The sequence below is a fragment of the Bombina bombina genome, chromosome 4 (assembly GCF_027579735.1).
Source record: "Bombina bombina isolate aBomBom1 chromosome 4, aBomBom1.pri, whole genome shotgun sequence".
Classification (NCBI taxonomy): Eukaryota; Metazoa; Chordata; class Amphibia; order Anura; family Bombinatoridae; genus Bombina; species Bombina bombina.
This window is the reverse complement of record NC_069502.1, coordinates 872208164-872230345: the sequence shown is the minus strand read 5'-3', so window position 1 is coordinate 872230345 and position 22182 is coordinate 872208164. Positions and strand designations below refer to the sequence as shown.

At 41.4% G+C, this 22182-nt stretch overlaps 1 protein-coding gene across 1 annotated transcript in view; it reads right to left on the bottom strand.

The window, feature by feature from the left end:
• The window catches only part of LOC128657376 (zinc finger protein 547-like), a 243522-nt gene that overhangs the window by 71655 nt on the left and 149685 nt on the right, over nt 1-22182 (bottom strand). The window contains exon 5 of the mRNA XM_053711704.1: nt 15675-15788. Within this exon, the coding sequence (XP_053567679.1) occupies nt 15675-15788 (114 nt within the window). The remainder of the gene's footprint in view (nt 1-15674; nt 15789-22182) is intronic.

The following is a 22182-nucleotide window of genomic DNA, read 5'->3' as shown; positions in this document are numbered from 1 at the left end:
TCACACCCGGTACTACTGCAGCTGTAGTGCTATAATTATACCTGTGTATCAGCACACACAGCTTGTCTATGTGACTCAGACCCAGTACTATTGCAGCTGTAGTGCTATAATTATACTGTGTATCAGCACACACAGCTTGTCTATGTGACACAGACCCAGTACTACTGCAGCTGTAGTGCTATAATTATACTGTGTATCAGCACACACAGCTTGTCTATGTGACACAGACCCAGTACTACTGCAGCTGTAGTGCTATAATTATACCTGTGTATCAGCACACAAAGCTTGTCTATGTAAGCTCAGATCCAGTACTACTGCAGCTGTAGTGCTATAATTAAACCTGTGTATCAGCACACACAGCCTGTCTGTGTGAGCTCAGACCCAGTACTACTGCAGCTGTAGTGCTATAATTATACTGTGTATCAGCACACACAGCTTGTCTATGTGACTCAGACCCAGTACTACTGCAGCTGTAGTGCTATACTTATAGCTGTGTAACAGCACACACAGCTTGTCTATGTGACTCAGATCCAGTACTACTGCAGCTGTAGTGCTATAATTATACCTGTGTATCAGCACACACAGCTTGTCTATGTGACTCAGACCCAGAACTACTGCAGCTGTAGTGCTATAATTATACCTGTGTATCAGCACACACAGCTTGTCTATGTAAGCTCAGACCCAGTACTACTGCAGCTTAGTGCTATAATTATACCTGTGTATCAGCACACACAGCTTGTCTATGTGACTCACACCCAGTACTACTGCAGCTGTAATACTATAATTATACCTGTGTATCAGCACACACAGCTTATCTATGTGACACAAACCCAGTACTACTGCAGCTGTAGTGCTATAATTATACCTGTGTATCAGCACACACAGCATGTCTATGCGACTCAGACCCAGTACTACTGCAGCTGTAGTGCTATAATTATACCTGTGTATCAGCACACACAGCTTGTCTATGTGACACAGACCCAGTACTACTGCAGCTGTAGTGCTATAATTATACCTATGTATCAGCAAACACAGCTTGTCTATGTAAGCTCAGACCCAGTACTACTGCAGCTGTAGTGCTATAATTATACCTATGTATCAGCACACACAGCTTGTCTATGTAAGCTGAGACCCAGTAATACTGCAGCTGTAGAGCTATAATTATACCTGTGTATCAGCACACACAGCTTGTCTATGTGACTCAGACCCAGTACTACTGCAGCTGTAGTGCTATAATTATACCTGTGTATCAGCACATACAGCTTGTCTATGTGACTCAGACCCAGTACTACTGCAGCTGTAGTGCTATAATTATACCTGTGTATCAGCACACACAGCTTGTCTATGTGACTCAGACCCAGTACTACTGCAGCTGTAGTGCTATAATTATATCTGTGTATCAGCACATGTAGCTTGTCTATGTGACTCACACCCAGTACTACTGCAGCTGTAGTGCTATAATTATACTGTGTATCAGCAAACACAGCTTGTCTATGTGACTCACACCCGGTACTACTGCAGCTGTAGTGCTATAATTATACCTGTGTATCAGCACACACAGCTTGTCTATGTGACTCACACCCAGTACTACTGCAGCTGTAGTGCTAAATTATACTGTGTATCAGTACACACAGCTTGTCTATGTGACTCAGACCCAGTACTACTGCAGCTGTAGTGATATAATTATACTGTGTATCAGCACACACAGCTTGTCTATGTTACTCAGACCCAGAACTACTGCAGCTGTAGTGCTATAATTATACTGTGTATCAGCACACACAGCTTGTCTATGTGACTCAGACCCAGTACTATTGCAGCTGTAGTGCTATAATTATACTGTGTATCAGCACACACAGCTTGTCTATGTGACACAGACCCAGTACTACTGCAGCAGTAGTGCTATAATTATACCTGTGTATCAGCACACACAGCTTGTCTATGTGACACAGACCCAGTACTACTGCAGCTGTAGTGCTATAATTATACCGTGTATCAGCACACACAGCTTGTCTATGTGACTCAGACCCAGAACTACTGCAGCTGTAGTGCTATAATTATACCTGTGTATCAGCACACACAGCTTGTCTATGTAAGCTCAGACCCAGTACTACTGCAGCTTAGTGCTATAATTATACCTGTGTATCAGCACACACAGCTTGTCTATGTGACTCACACCCAGTACTACTGCAGCTGTAATACTATAATTATACCTGTGTATCAGCACACACAGCTTATCTATGTGACACAAACCCAGTACTACTGCAGCTGTAGTGCTATAATTATACCTGTGTATCAGCACACACAGCATGTCTATGTGACTCAGACCCAGTACTACTGCAGCTGTAGTGCTATAATTATACCTGTGTATCAGCACACACAGCTTGTCTATGTGACACAGACCCAGTACTACTGCAGCTGTAGTGCTATAATTATACCTATGTATCAGCAAACACAGCTTGTCTATGTAAGCTCAGACCCAGTACTACTGCAGCTGTAGTGCTATAATTATACCTATGTATCAGCACACACAGCTTGTCTATGTAAGCTGAGACCCAGTAATACTGCAGCTGTAGAGCTATAATTATACCTGTGTATCAGCACACACAGCTTGTCTATGTGACTCAGACCCAGTACTACTGCAGCTGTAGTGCTATAATTATACCTGTGTATCAGCAAATACAGCTTGTCTATGTGACTCAGACCCAGTACTACTGCAGCTGTAGTGCTATAATTATACCTGTGTATCAGCACACACAGCTTGTCTATGTGACTCAGACCCAGTACTACTGCAGCTGTAGTGCTATAATTATATCTGTGTATCAGCACATGCAGCTTGTCTATGTGACTCACACCCAGTACTACTGCAGCTGTAGTGCTATAATTATACTGTGTATCAGCAAACACAGCTTGTCTATGTGACTCACACCCGGTACTACTGCAGCTGTAGTGCTATAATTATACCTGTGTATCAGCACACACAGCTTGTCTATGTGACTCAGACCCAGTACTATTGCAGCTGTAGTGCTATAATTATACTGTGTATCAGCACACACAGCTTGTCTATGTGACACAGACCCAGTACTACTGCAGCTGTAGTGCTATAATTATACTGTGTATCAGCACACACAGCTTGTCTATGTGACACAGACCCAGTACTACTGCAGCTGTAGTGCTATAATTATACCTGTGTATCAGCACACAAAGCTTGTCTATGTAAGCTCAGATCCAGTACTACTGCAGCTGTAGTGCTATAATTAAACCTGTGTATCAGCACACACAGCCTGTCTGTGTGAGCTCAGACCCAGTACTACTGCAGCTGTAGTGCTATAATTATACTGTGTATCAGCACACACAGCTTGTCTATGTGACTCAGACCCAGTACTACTGCAGCTGTAGTGCTATACTTATAGCTGTGTAACAGCACACACAGCTTGTCTATGTGACTCAGATCCAGTACTACTGCAGCTGTAGTGCTATAATTATACCTGTGTATCAGCACACACAGCTTGTCTATGTGACACAGACCCAGTACTACTGCAGCTGTAGTGCTATAATTATACTGTGTATCAGCACACACAGCTTGTCTATGTGACTCAGACCCAGTACTACTGCAGCTGTAGTGCTATACTTATAGCTGTGTAACAGCACACACAGCTTGTCTATGTGACTCAGATCCAGTACTACTGCGGCCAGACATTTTCTATAGGTTTTATATTTTTTACGCACCGTGTCCAGAAAAGATTATTGTGATTTATAATCACTAACAATGAACTGTGATAATATCAATTCATCCACAAATTCATTAGTATCTTCAAATATTTGCACAATTAAAGATTGTTATTGTTTCTGGTTACATAAAACATAATTTATGCTTACCTGATAAATTTATTTCTCTTGTAGTGTATCCAGTCCACGGATCATCCATTACTTATGGGATATTCTCCTTCCCAACAGGAAGTTGCAAGAGGATCACCCACAGCAGAGCTGCTATATAGCTCCACCCCTAACTGTCATATCCAGTCATTCGACCGAAAACCAACAGAGAAAGGAGAAACCATAGGGTGCAGTGGTGACTGTAGTTTAATTAAAATTTAAACCTGCCTTAAAAGGACAGGGCGGGCCGTGGACTGGATACACTACAAGAGAAATAAATTTATCAGGTAAGCATAAATTATGTTTTCTCTTGTTAAGTGTATCCAGTCCACGGATCATCCATTACTTATGGGATACCAATACCAAAGCTAAAGTACACGGATGATGGGAGGGACAAGGCAGGATTAAGCGGAAGGAACCACTGCCTGAAGAACCTTTCTCCCAAAAACAGCCTCCGAAGAAGCAAAAGTATCAAATTTGTAAAATTTGGAAAAAGTGTGAAGCGAAGACCAAGTCGCGGCCTTGCAAATCTGTTCAACAGAGGCCTCATTTTTAAAGGCCCAGGTGGAAGCCACAGCTCTAGTAGAATGAGCTGTAATCCTTTCAGGGGGCTGCTGTCCAGCAGTCTCATAGGCTAGGCGTATTATGCTCCGAAGCCAAAAGGAAAGAGAGGTTGCCGAAGTTTTTTGACCTCTCCTCTGTCCAGAGAAAACGACAAATAGGGTAGATGTTTGACGAAAATCTTTACTAGCTTGTAAGTAAAACTTCAAGGCACGGACTACGTCCAGATTATGTAAAAGACGTTCCTTCTTTGAAGAAGGATTAGGACACAATGATGGAACAATAATCTCTTGATTGATATTCTTGTTAGAAACCACCTTAGGTAAAAACCCAGGTTTGGTACGCAGGACTACCTTATCTGCATGAAAAATCAGATAAGGAGAATCACATTGTAAGGTAGATAGCTCAGAGACTCTCCTAGCCGAGGAAATAGCCATCAAAAACAGAACTTTCCAAGATAAAAGTTTAATATCAGTGGAATGAAGGGGTTCCAACGGAACTCCTTGAAGAACTTTAAGAACCAAGTTTAAGCTCCACGGGCGTGCAAAAGGTTTAAACACAGGCTTAATTCTAACCAAAGCCTGGCAAAATGCCTGGACGTCTGGAACATCTGCCAGACGCTTGTGCAAAAGAATAGACAGAGCAGAAATCTGTCCCTTTAAGGAACTAGCTGATAATCCTTTGTCCAAGCCCTCTTGGAGAAAAGACAATATTCTAGGAATCCTAACCTTACTCCATGAGTAATTCTTGGATTCACACCAATAAAGATATTTACTCCATATCTTGTGGTAGATTTTCCTGGTAACAGGCTTTCGTGCCTGTATTAAAGTATCAATGACTGACTCGGAGAAGCCACGCTTTGATAGAATCAAGCGTTCAATCTCCATGCAGTCAGTCTCAGAGAAATTAGATTTGGATGATTGAAAGGACCTTGTATCAGAAGGTCCTGTCTTAGAGGCAGAGTCCATGGTGGAAAGGATGACATGTCCATTAGGTCTGCATACCAAGTCTTGCGTGGCCACGCAGGTGCTATCAGAATCACCAATGCTCTCTCCTGTTTGATTTTGGCAATCAGTCGAGGGAGCAGAGGAAACGGTGGAAACACATAAGCCAGGTTGAAGAACCAAGGCGCTGCTAGAGCATCTATCAGCATCGCTTCTGGGTCCCTGGACCTGGATCCGTAACAAGGAAGCTTGGCGTTCTGGCGAGACGTCATGAGATCCAACTCTGGTTTGCCCCAACGATGAATCAACTGAGCAAACACCTCCGGATGGAGTTCCCACTCCCCCGGATGGAAAGTCTGATGACTTAGAAAAACCGCCTCCCAGTTCTCCACGCCTGGGATATGGATAGCTGACAGGTGGCAAGAGTGGTACTCTGCCCAGCGAATTATATTTGAGACTTCTAACATCGCTAGGGAACTCCTGGTTCCCCCTTGATGGTTGATGTAAGCCACAGTCGTGATGTTGTCTGACTGAAATCTGATGAACCTCAGTGTTGCTAACTGAGGCCAAGCCAGAAGAGCATTGAATATCGCTCTTAACTCCAGAATATTTATTGGAAGGAGTTTCTCCTCCTGAGTCCACGATCCCTGTGCCTTCAGGGAATTCCAGACTGCACCCCAACCTAGAAGGCTGGCATCTGTTGTTACAATTGTCCAATCTGGCCTGCGAAAGGTCATACCCTTGGACAGGTGTACCCGAGACAACCACCAGAGAAGAGAATCTCTGGTCTCTTGATCCAGATTTAGCAGAGGGGACAAATCTGTGTAATCCCCATTCCACTGACTCAGCATGCATAATTGCAGCGGTCTGAGATGAAGGCGCGCAAATGGCACTATGTCCATTGCCGCTACCATTAAGCTGATTACCTCCATACACTGAGCTACCGAAGGGCGCGGAATGGAGTGAAGAACACGGCAAGCATTTAGAAGTTTTGATAACCTGGACTCCGTCAGGTAAATTTTCATTTCTACAGAATCTATAAGAGTCCCTAAGAAGGAGACTCTTGTGAGTGGGGATAGAGAACTCTTTTCCTCGTTAACTTTCCACCCGTGCGACCTCAGAAATGCCAGAACTATCTCTGTATGAGACTTGGCAACTTGAAAGCTTGATGCCTGTATCAGGATGTCGTCTAGACACGGAGCCACCGCTATGCCTCGCGGTCTTAGAACCGCCAGAAGTGAGCCCAGAACCTTTGTAAAGATTCTCGGGGCTGTAGCCAACCCGAAGGGAAGAGTTACAAATTGGTAATGCCTGTCTAGAAAGGCAAACCTTAGAAACCGATGATGATCTTTGTGAATCGGTATGTGAAGGTAGGCATCCTTTAAGTCCACTGTGGTCATGTACTGACCTTCTTGGATCATGGGTAGGATGGTCCGAATAGTTTCCATTTTGAAAGATGGAACTCTGAGGAATTTGTTTAAGATCTTTAGATCCAAAATTGGTCTGAAGGTTCCCTCTTTTTTGGGAACCACAAACAGATTCGAATAACAACCCTGTTCTTGTTCCGTCCGCGGAACTGGATGGATCACTCCCATAACTAGGTCTTGCACACAGCGTAGGAATGCCTCTTTCTTTATCTGATTTGCAGATAGCCTTGAAAGATGAAATCTCCCTTGTGGAGGGGAAGCTTTGAAGTCCAGAAGATATCCCTGAGATATGATCTCCAACGCCCAGGGATCCTGAACATCTCTTGCCCACGCCTTGGCGAAGAGAGAAAGTCTGCCCCTACTAGATCCGTCGCCGGATAGGGGGCCGTTCCTTCATGCTGTCTTAGAGGCAGCAGCAGGCTTTCTGGCCTGCTTGCCTTTGTTCCAGGACTGGTTAGGTTTCCAGGCCTGCTTAGATTGAGCAACAGTTCCCTCTTGTTTTGAAGCGGAGGAAGTTGATGCTGCACCTGCCTTGAAATTTCGAAAGGCACGAAAATTAGACTGTTTGGCCTTTTGCTTTGGCCCTGTCCTGAGGAAGGGTGTGACCCTTACCTCCAGTAATGTCAGCAATAATTTCCTTCAAACCAGGCCCGAATAAGGTCTGCCCCTTGAAAGGAATGTTGAGTAATTTAGACTTCGAAGTCACGTCAGCTGACCAGGATTTAAGCCATAGCGCCCTACGCGCTTGGATGGCGAATCCGGAATTCTTAGCCGTTAGTTTAGTCAAATGAACAATGGCATCAGAAACAAATGAGTTAGCTAGCTTAAGTGTTCTAAGCTTGTCAATAATTTCAGTCAATGGAGCTGTATGGATGGCCTCTTCCAGGGCCTCAAACCAGAATGCCGCTGCGGCCGTGACAGGCGCAATGCATGCAAGGGGCTGTAAAATAAAACCTTGTTGAATAAACATTTTCTTAAGGTAACCCTCCAATTTTTTATCCATTGGATCTGAAAAAGCACAACTGTCCTCAACCGGGATAGTAGTACGATTTGCTAAAGTAGAAACTGCTCCCTCCACCTTAGGGACCGTCTGACATAAGTCCCGTGTAGTGGCGTCTATTGGAAACATTTTTCTAAATATAGGAGAAAAAGGCACACCCGGTCTATCCCACTCCTTGCTAATAATTTCTGTAAGCCTTTTAGGTATAGGAAAAACATCAGTACACACCGGTACCGCATAGTATTTATCCAGCCTACACAATTTCTCTGGTACTGCAACTGTGTTATAGTCATTCAGAGCAGCTAATACCTCCCCAAGCAACACACGGAGGTTCTCAAGCTTAAATTTAAAATTAGAAATCTCTGAATCAGGATTCCCCGAATCAGAGATGTCACCCACAGAATGAAGCTCTCCGTCCTCATGATCTGCATATTGTGACGCAGTATCAGACATGGCCCTTACAGCATCTGCGTGCTCTGTATTTCTCCTAACCCCAGAGCAATCGCGCTTGCCTCTTAATTCAGGCAACCTGGATAATACCTCTGACAGGGTATTATTCATGATTGCAGCCATGTCCTGCAAGGTAATCGCTATGGGCGTCCCTAATGTAATTGGTGCCATATTAGCGTGCATCCCCTGAGCGGGAGGCGAAGGGTTTGACACGTGGGGAGAGTTAGTCGGCATAACTTCCCCCTCGTCAGAATCTTCTGGTGATATTTCTTTTATATTTAGAGACTGATCTTTACTGTTTAAGGTGAAATCAATACATTTAGTACACATTCCTATGGGGCTCCACCATGGCTTTCAAACATAATGAACAAGTAGTTTCCTCTGAGTCAGACATGTTTAAACAGACTAGCAATGAGTCTAGCAAGCTTGGAAAACACTTTAAACAAGTTTACAAGCAATATAAAAAAACGTTACTGCACCTTAAGAAACACAAATTTTGTCAAAATTTTAAATAACAGTGAAAAAAGGCAGTTACACTAACAAAATTTTTACAGTGTATGTAACAAGTTAGCAGAGCATTGCACCCACTTGCAAATGGATGATTAACCCCTTAATACCCAAAAAATAATAAAAGACAAAAACGTTTTTTTTTTTTTTTTTTTTTTTTTTCCAAACAGTCACAACAACTGCCACAGCTCTACTGTGGCTTTTTACCTCCCTCAAAAACGAATTTGAAGCCTTTTGAGCCCTCCAGAGATGTCCTGGATCATGCAGGAAGAAGCTGGATGTCTGTGTCTGTAATTTTTGCTGTGCAAAAAAACGGCAAAATAGGCCCCTCCCACTCATATTACAACAGTGGAAAGCCTAAGGAAACTGTTTCTAGGCCAAATTCAAGCCAGCCATGTGGAAAAAAACTAGGCCCCAATATTTTTTATCACCAAATACATATAAAAACGATTAAACATGCCAGCAAACGTTTTATATTACATTTTTATAAGAGTATGCATCTCTATTAATAAGCCTGATACCAGACGCTATAACTGCATTTAAGGCTTTACTTACATTAGTTCGGTATCAGCAGCATTTTCTAGCAAATTCCATCCCTAGAAAAATATTAACTGCACATACCTTATTGCAGGAAAACCTGCACGCCATTCCCTCTCTGAAGTTACCTCACTCCTCAGAATATGTGAGAACAGCCATGGATCTTAGTTACTTCTGCTAAGATCATAGAAAACACAGGCAGATTCTTCTTCTAAATACTGCCTGAGATAAACAGTACACTCCGGCACCATTTAAAAATAACAAACTTTTGATTGAAGAATAAACTAAGTATAAAACACCACACTCCTCTTATGACCTCCATCTTGGTTGAGGCTTGCAAGAGAATGACTGGATATGACAGTTAGGGGAGGAGCTATATAGCAGCTCTGCTGTGGGTGATCCTCTTGCAACTTCCTGTTGGGAAGGAGAATATCCCATAAGTAATGGATGATCCGTGGACTGGATACACTTAACAAGAGAAATATAGTTTTCTATGGTTGCATCCAATCTGTTATTGGTACTAGTTGTGCTAATTTGAAAATTGTTTTGTTACCAATTTGTTGATTTTATTTTATGTTATTAAATTCACACTCACCTGTAACCAGCGTATCTCACAGGCAACATCTGTACACACTCACTTGTAACCAGCATATCTCACAAACAACATCTGTACACACTCACCTGTAACCAGCGTATCTCACAGGTAACATCTGTACACACTCACCTGTAACGAGCGTATTTCACAGGCAACATCTTTACACACTCATAAATAAAAAGAGAGAAGCACTCAACCTGGGCATGAACAATAGCATAATAGCTTGTTCTATGGCTAGTTACCACCCAAGAAGCAGCCTCTTTTTTGCTCAACATGTGCCTTTCACAGAGAAGAACTTTCCTGAAGCATATCAGTCTGATCCTGACTTCACAGTACAGTCCATCCCCAAAATACCAGGCAATCCCTCTCTGAACAAGAGAAACAGCAAAACCCCAGACATATGTTTTGGCCTATTGTGGGCCTCGTCAGTGAGGTGCAGCCATATCCCTCTAGGCACACTGAGCAATGGGTCCACGTCTGGATTCCCGAATCACACTTAGGGAGACTTCCCTAAGTGACATGTTGAGCAAAAAGAGGCTGCTTCTTGGGTGGTAACTAGCCATAGAACAAGCTATTATGCTATTGTTCGTTCCCAGGTTGAGCACTTCTCTCTTTTTATTTATGCAAATTATGACACTTAAGGAAGTCTCCCGAAGTGTTATGCAGGAAGCTAGACGTGGACCCGTTGCTCAGTGTGCCTAGAGGGATATGGCTGCACCTCACTGACGAGGCCCACAATAGGCCTAAATGTACGTCTGGGGTTTTGCTGTTTCTCTCGTTCAGAGAGGGATTGCCTGGTATTTCGGGGCTGGACTGTACTGTGAAGTCAGGATCAGACTGATATGCTTCAGGAAAGTTCTTCTCTGTGAAAGGCACATGTTGAAAAAAAAGGAGATGCTTCTAGGGTGGTAACTAGCCATAGAACAAGCTATTATGCTATTGTTCGTTCCCAGGTTGAGCGCTTCTTTCTTTTTATTTATATCTTTACACACTCACCTGTAACCAGCGTATCTCACAGGCAACATCTGTACACACTCACCTGAAACCAGCGTATCTCACAGAAAACATCTGTACACACTCACCTGTAACCAGCGTTTCTCATAGACAACATCTGTACACACTCACCTGTAACCAGCGTTTGTCATAGACAACATATGTACAACAGTATGGGCTGTACAGTGAGAATACACATGTATGTGCAAGTAGTTTGTACGCTACATGCCTCAGACACAACATATGTACACACTATGAAGAATAAGTAAGAACAGAGGGCGCCTCATGTGTAGTATCATCGAGTATATGTGAATACAATATACAAAAAGCCAAGTGGGTACTCACGTATTCCTTGAGCACACTAATGTTCTGGTAGGTGCAGGCTGTAGATTTTAACAGGTGTAACAGCTATAAAGCTAGAACAAAAGAAGGCACTACATGTGCGGATCACTTAGAGTACATTTATGTTAACTTTAGCAGAATGCCAAATGGGTACTCACATTTAGGCCAAGCACACCAATGTGCTGGTAGGAGCAGGCTGGCAGATTGGGGGAAGGTGTGTCAGCTCACCCCATATAAAGGACTCCAAATAAGCTGTATTCAGGAGCATAAAGGTTTGGATGGTTGGTCTCCCATATATTTTGATCAAAGTCGGTGGGTAAGGTATATCCACTCAAGGAGTTTTTTCATAAAAATATATCATTTATTAAAAACAAAATTAAAAACAACAATACAAAAAAGTGGAATAGGGGTATTCCAATATCCCCCTAAAACTGCAACGCGTTTCTCGACTTAACACGCCGTTTCCTCAGGCATATGTTCACCTTACCACTAACCCTGCTTTAAGTACCTGCTCCCTAACACAAATGGACATTTTCCTCCCTTTAGGGGGGCGTGTTCTCTAATTAATGTGATACACCTGCTGGCTCTGAATCTGCCTATGTAATTGACAGGTGTTCAAATTATATTGCTTTATGTATGATATAGCCATTGTAAGACACATAATGCATCCATTGAGTTACCCTGTTTAAATGCATAAACAGCCACAGCTATCAAACATAAAATAAATCCTTTCCCATCATACATTTCTTTCTTCCCTTTTGTCAAAAAGCATATCCTTTCATTTCATACACTTGACAATATATGTGTTCATTATATTACACTGTACATATAAATAAGCAGTAACAGCATTCCGACTAGACATGAATCCTTTCCCATCCAAAGTTATATACATTTCATTTTGTCAAAAACATATCATTTCATATTTTTGGAAATAGTAGTTAATCATCATGGTTTATATTGTATCGTATCTACATTGATAAAAAAAATGCTCATCGCGATCAGCTCCACTGTTCTCAGTGTTTCATATGTTCAGCTAATTGTTATACTTAATTGTCTCACAACAATCTTATACAATTCCAGAAACGATTAACCCTTCTTCCATACGATATGGGTCTCATATTTCACATTTAAATAAATAAAACCCACCACTTGGTTTCGGTAAGTAATGATTGAAGAAACTTGTCATTTTTCGCCTATTATTCGATAGAGCTCTCGTTTTTTCAAAGAGCAAAAAACAAAGTCTCCCACTTATATACTCTCAGATCCTACCTTTGTATATGTAGTTTATTAATTTCCCTTTTTAAAACGAAGATGTCTATATTATCATTGTTTCTAATTGTATCGATTTAGAAGTGTATCACTGGCCATCATTCAATGTTTGAGTGCTCTGAATTACAAATGTACATCAAGCGTGATACACTTCCGTGTTTAGTCTCAGCTGGAATTTGATTGGCCCATATGTACTTTCGCCGGTATAGGGCGTAAGTGCTAACGAAGGGACCTATCAAAACAGAGGTGTGTTTGCTCTTACTGCCGCCCCTTTGATCGTCTTATAGTTTATATCGGCTGACAGCTATCACAGCGTCAATGGTGGCTTATAACGAATTTTTTAAAAACCTTTTGTGATTTATCTAAATATTTGTCCTATTAGATTTAGCCGTCAATGGTGAAGGCTTGTCTTATATTTCCTTTTTTGATATCATATAGTTTATATCGACTGACAGCTAACAGTGTATCAAAAGTGGTTTTAAAATTTAACCCCTTTATCACATGATCTAAATCATAGTCAGTTGTAAAGGGAGGAAAATGTCCAATTGTGTTAGGGAGCAGGTACTTAAAGCAGGGTTAGTGGTAAGGTGAACATATGCCTGAGGAAACGGCGTGTTAAGCCGAGAAACGCGTTGCAGTTTTAGGGGGATATTGGAATACCCCTATTACACTTTTTTGTATTGTTGATTTTAATTTTGTTTTTAATAAATACTATATTTTTTATAAAAAACTCTTTGAGTGGATATACCTTACCTACCTGCGACTTTGATCAAAATATATGGGAGACCAACCATCCAAACCTTTATGCTCCTGAATACAGCTTATTTGGAGTCCTTTATATGGGGTGAGCTGACACACCTTCCCCCAATATGCCAGCCTGCTCCTACCAGCACATTGGTGTGCTTGGCTTAAATGTGAGTACCCATTTAGCATTCTGCTAAAGTTAACATAATTGTACTCTAAGTGATCCGCACATGTAGTGCCTTCTTTTGTTCTCGCTTTATCCCAGCACTACAGCACACGGGAAATTCTTGTTGTGGGTGAGCTGTTACACCTGTTAAAGTCTACAGCCTGCACCTACCAGCACATTAGTGTGCTCAAGGAATACGTGAGTACAGTGGCGGCTGGTGACTTTTGAAGATGGGGGAGCACTAGCTCCGCCCCTCAGATGGCTCCGCCCATTTTAATGTGTGTATATATATATATATATATATAAAAATATATATATATACATACATACACACTCTGCCAGTTACCTTAACACATCCTTATGTACAAGGTGAGGGCAGTGTGTTATGTGTAATACTGTGTGTTGTTAAAGTCTGTGTGTGAGGTATGTACATAACTAACCTGTGTATATTGAAAGACAAGAGCACCACATACACCCTGCAGTTAACATATTTTATATATATATATATATATATATATATATATACACCCACACATATACTGGGTACAAGAGTCCTGTCACTGGGGCAGTATAAGGACATAAAAAAATAATAAGTAAGTTGTCTATGTAGGAGCAAATGGGTTAAATAAACTAAATAAACTGTTCAACTTTTTAAGCTGCAGAGAGGGAGGCTGACAGCTCTTACCCAGACTGGCACTGATAACACAAATCATGTAATTAAGCCAAGCAAACCCCTGGCTCCCCTTACCTCTGTTTTTTGCTTTCACTCCCTTCAGTCTGTGTGCATGGCTCAGTCTCAGGCAGAGAGAATGTGGGGGGAGGGGATTGCAGATCATGCAGTGGCTGCTCTGACAGGATTCGAAAAGTTTGTATTCTGCCTGAAAAAAGCCCTGTGCAAATAATACAGAATCAGTGTAATGATGCAACCTCTGTACAGTACACGATCTGCAATCCCCTCCCCCCACATTCTCTCTGCCTGAGACTGAGTCTGCAACCTTCTATACACTGCTTGACTGCTGTAGACAGTTTACTGCACTTTACCGGTTATATACACAGTATTTGATGGCTTGATGCCTCACCTAACAGGAGCTAACTGTTCCAGCAGCTTCTCTGCTCTCCTCTGCACCTCCGTCCTCCTCACGGCTCAGCCTCACGTCACTATCTGAAGACAGTCTGACTCTGAACTGATTGAAGCCCACGATGCTCCTCCTTCCACACACACAGCTCTTAGTGTGCAAGTGTCACGTGACAGCAAGTGGCTCTCGCACACTAAGAGCTGTGCGGTTAGGAAAACTATGGGCTGGCCTGTAGGTGGCGCTGAAGGCAATGCAGGCTGAAAGTGGAAAGTGCTTTTGCCTATACTTCTATCTATCACACTGCACACCATGTGCGATAGATAGAAGTATTAGGCAAAAGACCATTCCACTTTCAGCCTAAATAATTAAAAACGGCAATTTTAAATGTTTAGTCAAAACTGCAGTGGAGCCTGGAGGATTTTTTTTTAATTTAAATCAGCAAAAAAGGTTTAAAAATGTAATTTTTTTTTTTATTTCTCACTCTTTTTTTTTTTTGTTCATCAGGGGTCAGGGGGTTCACATGCTCAAGTGCTCCTATAGAGGAGCCTCCACTGCATGAGTACCCACTTGGCTTTTTGTATATTGTATTCACATATACTCGATGATACTACACGAGGCGCCCCTCTGTTCTTCCTTATTCTTCATAGTTAACCCGGACCAGTCGGCGAGGAGGAGGCAGCCAGTATATGTTCCTTTGGATCTAAAGAGGACTCACTTTCACATTTTTAAAGTGTTAATATATCATCTATTTTTGTATGTACATCATTCTATACTATTTTATTAATATAATAGATAGGATCTATTGTCTATTTTACATATTTAGTATATCTGTCTTCACACTAGCGCCCCCTCATTCTGATTAGTCTTTATTATTAATATGTACACACTAACCTACAACTCACATGCACCTTACACAACATACATGCACACTTGCCTGTAACCTGTGTACTTCACACAAACAACATAAATGTACACTTCTCTGTGACTCCCATGCATCAGAAACAACACACATGCACATTTACATGTAACATACATATGTACACACTTAGATGCAACCAGTGTAAAAAGGACAGAACACATATACACGCTCCCCTGCACACTTCTCTGTAACCCAAATATCATAGACACAAAATAAAAGACAAAATTAAGCCATCATAGAATTTTTCCATTACTTAATATGCGCTAATCACCTGTAGCTGTATTTATAGGAACTTCATCCTCCTCAGTCTTAACGTGATCACACACATACGGTTCTCCTCTGTGCTCAACTGCTGACCCAGCTGAAGGAGTCACATCAGTACGGCCTGTACATTGAGAATATTTGTTAAATATAAAACTTACATAAAGTTACTATTTACAAAATTAGCAACAACTTACTGATCATCCTAAAGCTCACATGAAATTGCAATGTTTATATAAATGTGCTTAAAGTGCTTTGTAAGATAGCACTTTAAGCACGACAATCTCAGCTGATATCTTATTTGTCCCGTGCTTGTAGTCAGCGTCCCATTCTGCACAGCTGTGTTAGCCTCTTAGTCTGTAATTTTCAATTACAAATTTTGCCTATATATGTATGTACATATGTATATATACACACACACACATACATACATATACATACACACACACACACATACATACATGCAATGGGAGAGCACTCGCACAGCTAGGTCAACTTGCCAGGGTGCATGCAAAAACATGAATAGAAGTAGACAGAAGGCTTGCACTCGCTGGACTTTTAAAGTATGTGCCTTTATTTGTGATGTTTCGGGGACCGTATCCCCTTCCTCAGACAAGGAAACACAGTGAAATATTCATTTATAGAGACAAACAACCAATAAAGCAAAAGACCCCACCCCCAGAATAAAAAAAAATGCCAAGTGGTTATCATGGAAACCACAATAAACAGAATAAAAACACACCCACAAGCTTATCCAATGGGAAAGCAAGAAACATAGTGACAACAAACAAATGAAAAGAGTAGGAGAAAAAAAGAAAAATGGACAACAATGATTTAAGGATAAGTTAGGACATATATATGTACACATAATGTATTAATGTACAGGCATGTGCATTCACATCAAAATCACCTTGAGCAACAAAACTTATCGTTAAATCCTCACGCTAATAAACAGAGACAAAGGGACTGCTTAGCGAAGTACATTTTTAAAACTTAAACCAGCAAGATAGAACACAAGATGCCACATAATACCTACCCAAATATAAATCCAGACATGCATCACTACTCGGGCCACATAATTCAGTTGCATCACAAAAGAACCCCATAATAAAGCAAACAGCGAAGAGGTGCTAGAAAAACAACACAGTGGCAGCATGCAGCCGGAGGAGGAGGGGCAAGATGCGTCATCACGTATTCACAGCTGAGTAAACAGACAGACAGCTGATACTGCTGCTCACACGCTGTCACTATGAAAAACAAAAGGGGTTAGTGCAGAGGCATAAACACATCGGGCAAACCGCAAATGGACAGCCAAATATGTAAAATAGTAATAAGCAGCACACAAAGGACACATAGAAAAATAAATGAATAATAAGCACACAAAAGAACAAACAGCCACAAAATGACCGCACTAGTCAATAACAAATTAGCTTCAAACACAGGCTAAAGAGGAATCCACAACTAAATCTTAGAGCCAGATGTCACATATACTCAAAACTAATGGCTCATAGGGAGAGATATCTACATGGGTCGCCCTGCAAACGGGACAAACAAATAGAAACCACTATTTAAATAGGACTACTACAAAAATGCCCCATAAGATAACAACAAGATATGGCCAAAAAAATCTTATGCATGAGGGAACTCACTTAAACGAGGATGGACAAAACAGTGCATCATGGCTAGTATTTAGACTAGTAATCATAGACGAATGGCTCGTAGACTCTCAAAAGCATGGATCAAGTGGAAGGCTCATCAAAGGAAGCAGTGCCAGTCCAACATGGAATTTAATCCATGTGGCTGTATAGTATTCAATCCGTAAGTCCATTTTGCTTCAATCTGAAGGAGGACCTTGTTCCTGTCACCACCCCTTCTCACGGGTGGGACGTGGTCAATTAGGACAAAGCGAAGGTCCGTTGGATTGTGACCAGCCTCCAAAAAAATGTCTTGCAATGGTTGATCGCTCTTCTGATTCTTGATTGCAGCTCTGATGGTCGATCGATGATTCGCCATCCTTGTACGGGCATCATCGGATGTTTTTCCCACATAGAACTTGGTACAACTGCAGCTCAACAGATATACTACATACTATGTTGTGCAAGTCAACCGATGTCTTATGGTAATTTTTTTCTTCTTATGAGGGTGACCAAATGTGGCCCCTGGAAGCATAGGGTTCCAAGTAGTGCATCCTGTGCACCGATAACATCCCAATTTCTTTGGTTGGAGACAGGTAGTCTCCTGATAGCAGTGACTGGGGTCTGTCTTCATGAGGAGATACCTCTAACTGGTATTCTTTTTGTAGCCTACCCTTGGTGGTGCCCAATTGGACAGTGGCAAATTAGGGTCACTTTGTAAGATATGCCAGTGATCATGAAGACTCTTCACAGTCAATCTTGAATCAGGGGAATATTTAGTGACAAAGGTCATACGTGGAGTAATAGGCTCATCCTTCTTCAGATGTGTTAAGCTTGACTCTGTACTTTTTTCTATTGCCTGTCTGATGGTCCTTGGGTGGTAGTGTCAGGGTTTTTTCCCTGATCTGTTTGCCATGTGCTGCTGGCAGCCATTTTACTCACCTCTCTTGCTGACTTTGGTGCATACTGTTTGATGCTGCTCATTTCCTGCACGTCCTCTTATGGCTAGACTGGTGAACATCATCCGTGTGAGACAGGATGCAGTCTCAGAATTGTGATGTCATCACTTATTATTTAAAGGGCCTCTGTTTAGTATGCTTTCCCCTTGTGTTGTCTCAGACCTGTTTGTGAGAGCTCCTGTGTATTACCTGGCTGTCTGACGTCCCTCCTGGTTCCTGATCCCTGGCTTGTTCCTGGCTCTGTTGTTTTCCTTGTTCCTGATTCCGGCTCGTCTGACTACTCGCTTTGACTCCTGACTCAGCTCGTCTGACTACCAGCTCTGGTTTTGATTCCTGGCTTGTAATTTGTCTTGTGGACTTTTTATTATTTTTTTGCTATTAATAAAGGTGTGATTATTTTTGCACTTCTTGTCTCAGTCTGATTCCTGGCACCCTGACAGGTAGCCCCTATCCAGAAACATTTTACTCATCGCTTCAAATTGCAGTGATTGATTGTGATTGTCACTGTTGTTCCTAATGACTCTTGTTAGTCGGGCTTGTGGTATAGCCTGTAGGAGTGCTTCAGGATGACAACTAGTAGCATGAAGGAGTGAAATTCTGTCAGTAGTTTTGTGATAGAGAGTGGTACCTAGTTTGTTACCAACTTTATAAATTCGTAAGTCAAGAAAATCCACAGATTCATGATGGTATGTGATTTTAAACTTCACAGGGCTATCCAACTGGTTCAAAGTCGTGAACCATGCATTAAGATCTTGTTCGGACCCTGTCCATATTATGAACAGGTCATCAATGTATCTTTTATAGAATGCTACCTCTGTCTTCTGGTATACCATCATGGTTGTGCATTCAAAAGCGAAAATAGTTGAGAGTGAGGCTCAGATCTAATAACTATCAAAAGATCCACTGGTGGACCTACATACGGATATTTATGCACGGACACACCATCCTCATGCGGTATAATAGTATACAGACTTGTGACGTCTGCAGTGACAAGTAACCAGTGATCCTCAATCAGTAGTGGTTGTAATAGATCCAATAGCTGTGATGAATCCCTCAAGAAGGATGTCATTTGCTGCACACACGGTTGGAGATAGTAATCTACATAAATTGCCAGTTTGGATGTACAAGAGCCCCTGACAGAGACGATTGGTCGTCCTGGAGGATGTTCAATGTCCTTATGTACTTTAGGCAAGGTATATAAAATAGGACAAATTGGGTGTGGGACTTTTAAAAAAGTAACCGTATCTGCATCAATCCATCCGTTTAAATGTCCTTTTTCAATTGTGGTACAGATCAAATTTTGAAAAGTTAGGGTTGGATCGCCTGTTAGCTTGTGGTATGTGTTGGTATCCTGTAGTTGTCCCGTAATCTCATGTTTGTAATCGCTGTAATTCTGGACAAGCCCAACTGACAAGAGTCATTAGGAACAACAGTGACAATCACAATCAATCACTGCAACTTGAAGTGATGAGTAAAAAGTTTCTGGATAGGGGCTACCATCCAAGGACCATCAGACAGGCAATAGAAAAAAGTACTGAGTCAAGCTTAACACATCTGAAGAAGGATGAGCCTATTACTCCACATATGACCTTTGTCACTAAATATTCCCCTGATTCAAGATTGACTGGGAAGAGTCTTCGTGATTACTGGCATATCTTACAAAGTGACCCTAATTTGCCACTGTCCATGAAGACAGACCCCAGTCACTGCTATCAGGAGACTACCTGTCTCCAACCAAAGAAATTGGGATGTTATTGGTGCAAAGGATGCACTACTTAGAACCCTATGCTTCCAGGGGATACATTTGTACATTTGGTCACCCGCATATCTGTTGAGCTGCAGTTGTGCCAAGTTCTATGTGGGAAAAACATCCGATGATGCCCGTACAAGGATGGCGAATCATTGATCGGCCATCAGAGCTGCAATCAAGAATCAGAAGAGCGAACAACCCGTTGCAAGACATTTTTTGGAGGCTGGTCACAATCCAACGGACCTTTGCTTTGTCCTAATTGACCACGTCCCACCCCTGAGAAGGGGTGGTGACAGGAACAAGGTCCTCCTTCAGAGTGAAGCAAAATGGACTTACCGATTGAATACTATACAGCCACATGGATTAAATTCCATGTTGGACTGGCACTGCTTGCTTTGATGAGCCTTCCACTTGATCCATACTTTTGAGAGCCTACAAGCCATTCGTCTATCATTATGATTACTCTTATTATTCTAAACACTAGCCATGATGCACTGTTTTGTCCATCCTCGTTTAAGTGAGTTCCCTCATCCATAAGATTTTTTTGGCCATATCTTGTTGTCATCTTATGGGGCAATTTTTGTAGTAGTCCTATTTAAATAGTTGTTTCTATTAGTTTGTCCCATTTGCGGGGTGACCCATGTAGATGTCTCCCCCTATGAGCCATTAGTTTTGAGTATATGTGACATCTGGCTCTAAGATTTAGTTGCGGGTTCCTCTTTAGCTAATTTGTTATTGACTAGTGCGGTCATTTTGTGTGCTTATTATTCATTTATTTTTCTATGTGTCCTTTGTGTGCTGCTTATTACTATTTTACATATTTGGCTGTCCATTTGCGGTTTGCCCGATGTGTTTAGGCCTCTGCACTAACCCCTTTTGTTTTTTAGTGACAGCGTGTGAGCAGCAGGATCAGCTGTCTGTTTACTCAGCTGTGAATACGTGATGACGCATCTTGCGCCTCCTCCTCCAGCTGCACGCTGCCACTGTGTTGTTTTTCTAGCGCCTTTTCGCTGTTTGCTTTATTATGCGGTTCTTTTGTGATGCAGCTGAATTATGTGGCCCGAGTAGTGATGCATGTCTGGATTTATAATTGGGTAGGTACGATGTGGCATCTTGTGTTCTATCTTCCTGGTTTAAGTTTTAAAAATGTACTTCGCTAAGCAGTCCCTTTGTCTCTGTTTATTAGCGTGAGGATTTAACGATAGTTTTTGTTGCTCGAGGTGATTTTGATGTGAATACACAAGCCTGAAAATTAATACATTATGTGTACATATATATGTCCTAACTTATCCTTAAATCATTGTTGTCCATTTTTCTTTTTTTCTCCTACTCTTTTCATTTGTTTGTTCTCACTATGTTTCTTGCTTTCCCATTGGATAAGCTTGTGGGTGTGTATTTATTCTGTTTATTGTGGTGTCCATGATAACCACTTGGCGTTTTTTTTAATTCTGGGGGTGGGGTCTTTTGCTTTATTGGTTGTTATATATATATATATATATATATATATATATATAAACATAATTTATGTAAGAACTTACCTGATAAATTCATTTCTTTCATATTGGCAGGAGTCCATGAGCTAGTGACATATGGGATATACAATCCTACCAGGAGGGGCAAAGTTTCCCAAACCTCAAAATGCCTATAAATACACCCCTCACCACACCCACAATTCAGTTTAACGAATAGCCAAGCAGTGGGGTGATAAAGAAAGGAGTAGAAAGCATCAACAAAGGAAATTTGGAAATAATTGTGCTTTATACAAAAAATCATAACCACCATAAAAAGGGTGGGCCTCATGGACTCTTGCCAATATGAAAGAAATGAATTTATCAGGTAAGTTCTTACATAAATTATGTTTTCTTTCATGTAATTGGCAAGAGTCCATGAGCTAGTGACATATGGGATATCAATACCCAAGATGTGGATCTCCACTCAAGAGTCACTAGAGAGGGAGGGAATAAAATAAAAACAGCCATATACCGCTGAAATAATTAATCCACAACCCAAAAGAATAAGTTTATTTTCATTTTTGAAAGAAAAAAACTTAAATCAAAAGCAGAAGAATCAAACTGAAACAGCTGCCTGAAGAACTTTTCTACCAAAAACTGCTTCCGAAGAAGCAAATACATAAAAATGGTAGAATTTAGTAAATGTATGCAAAGAGGACCAAGT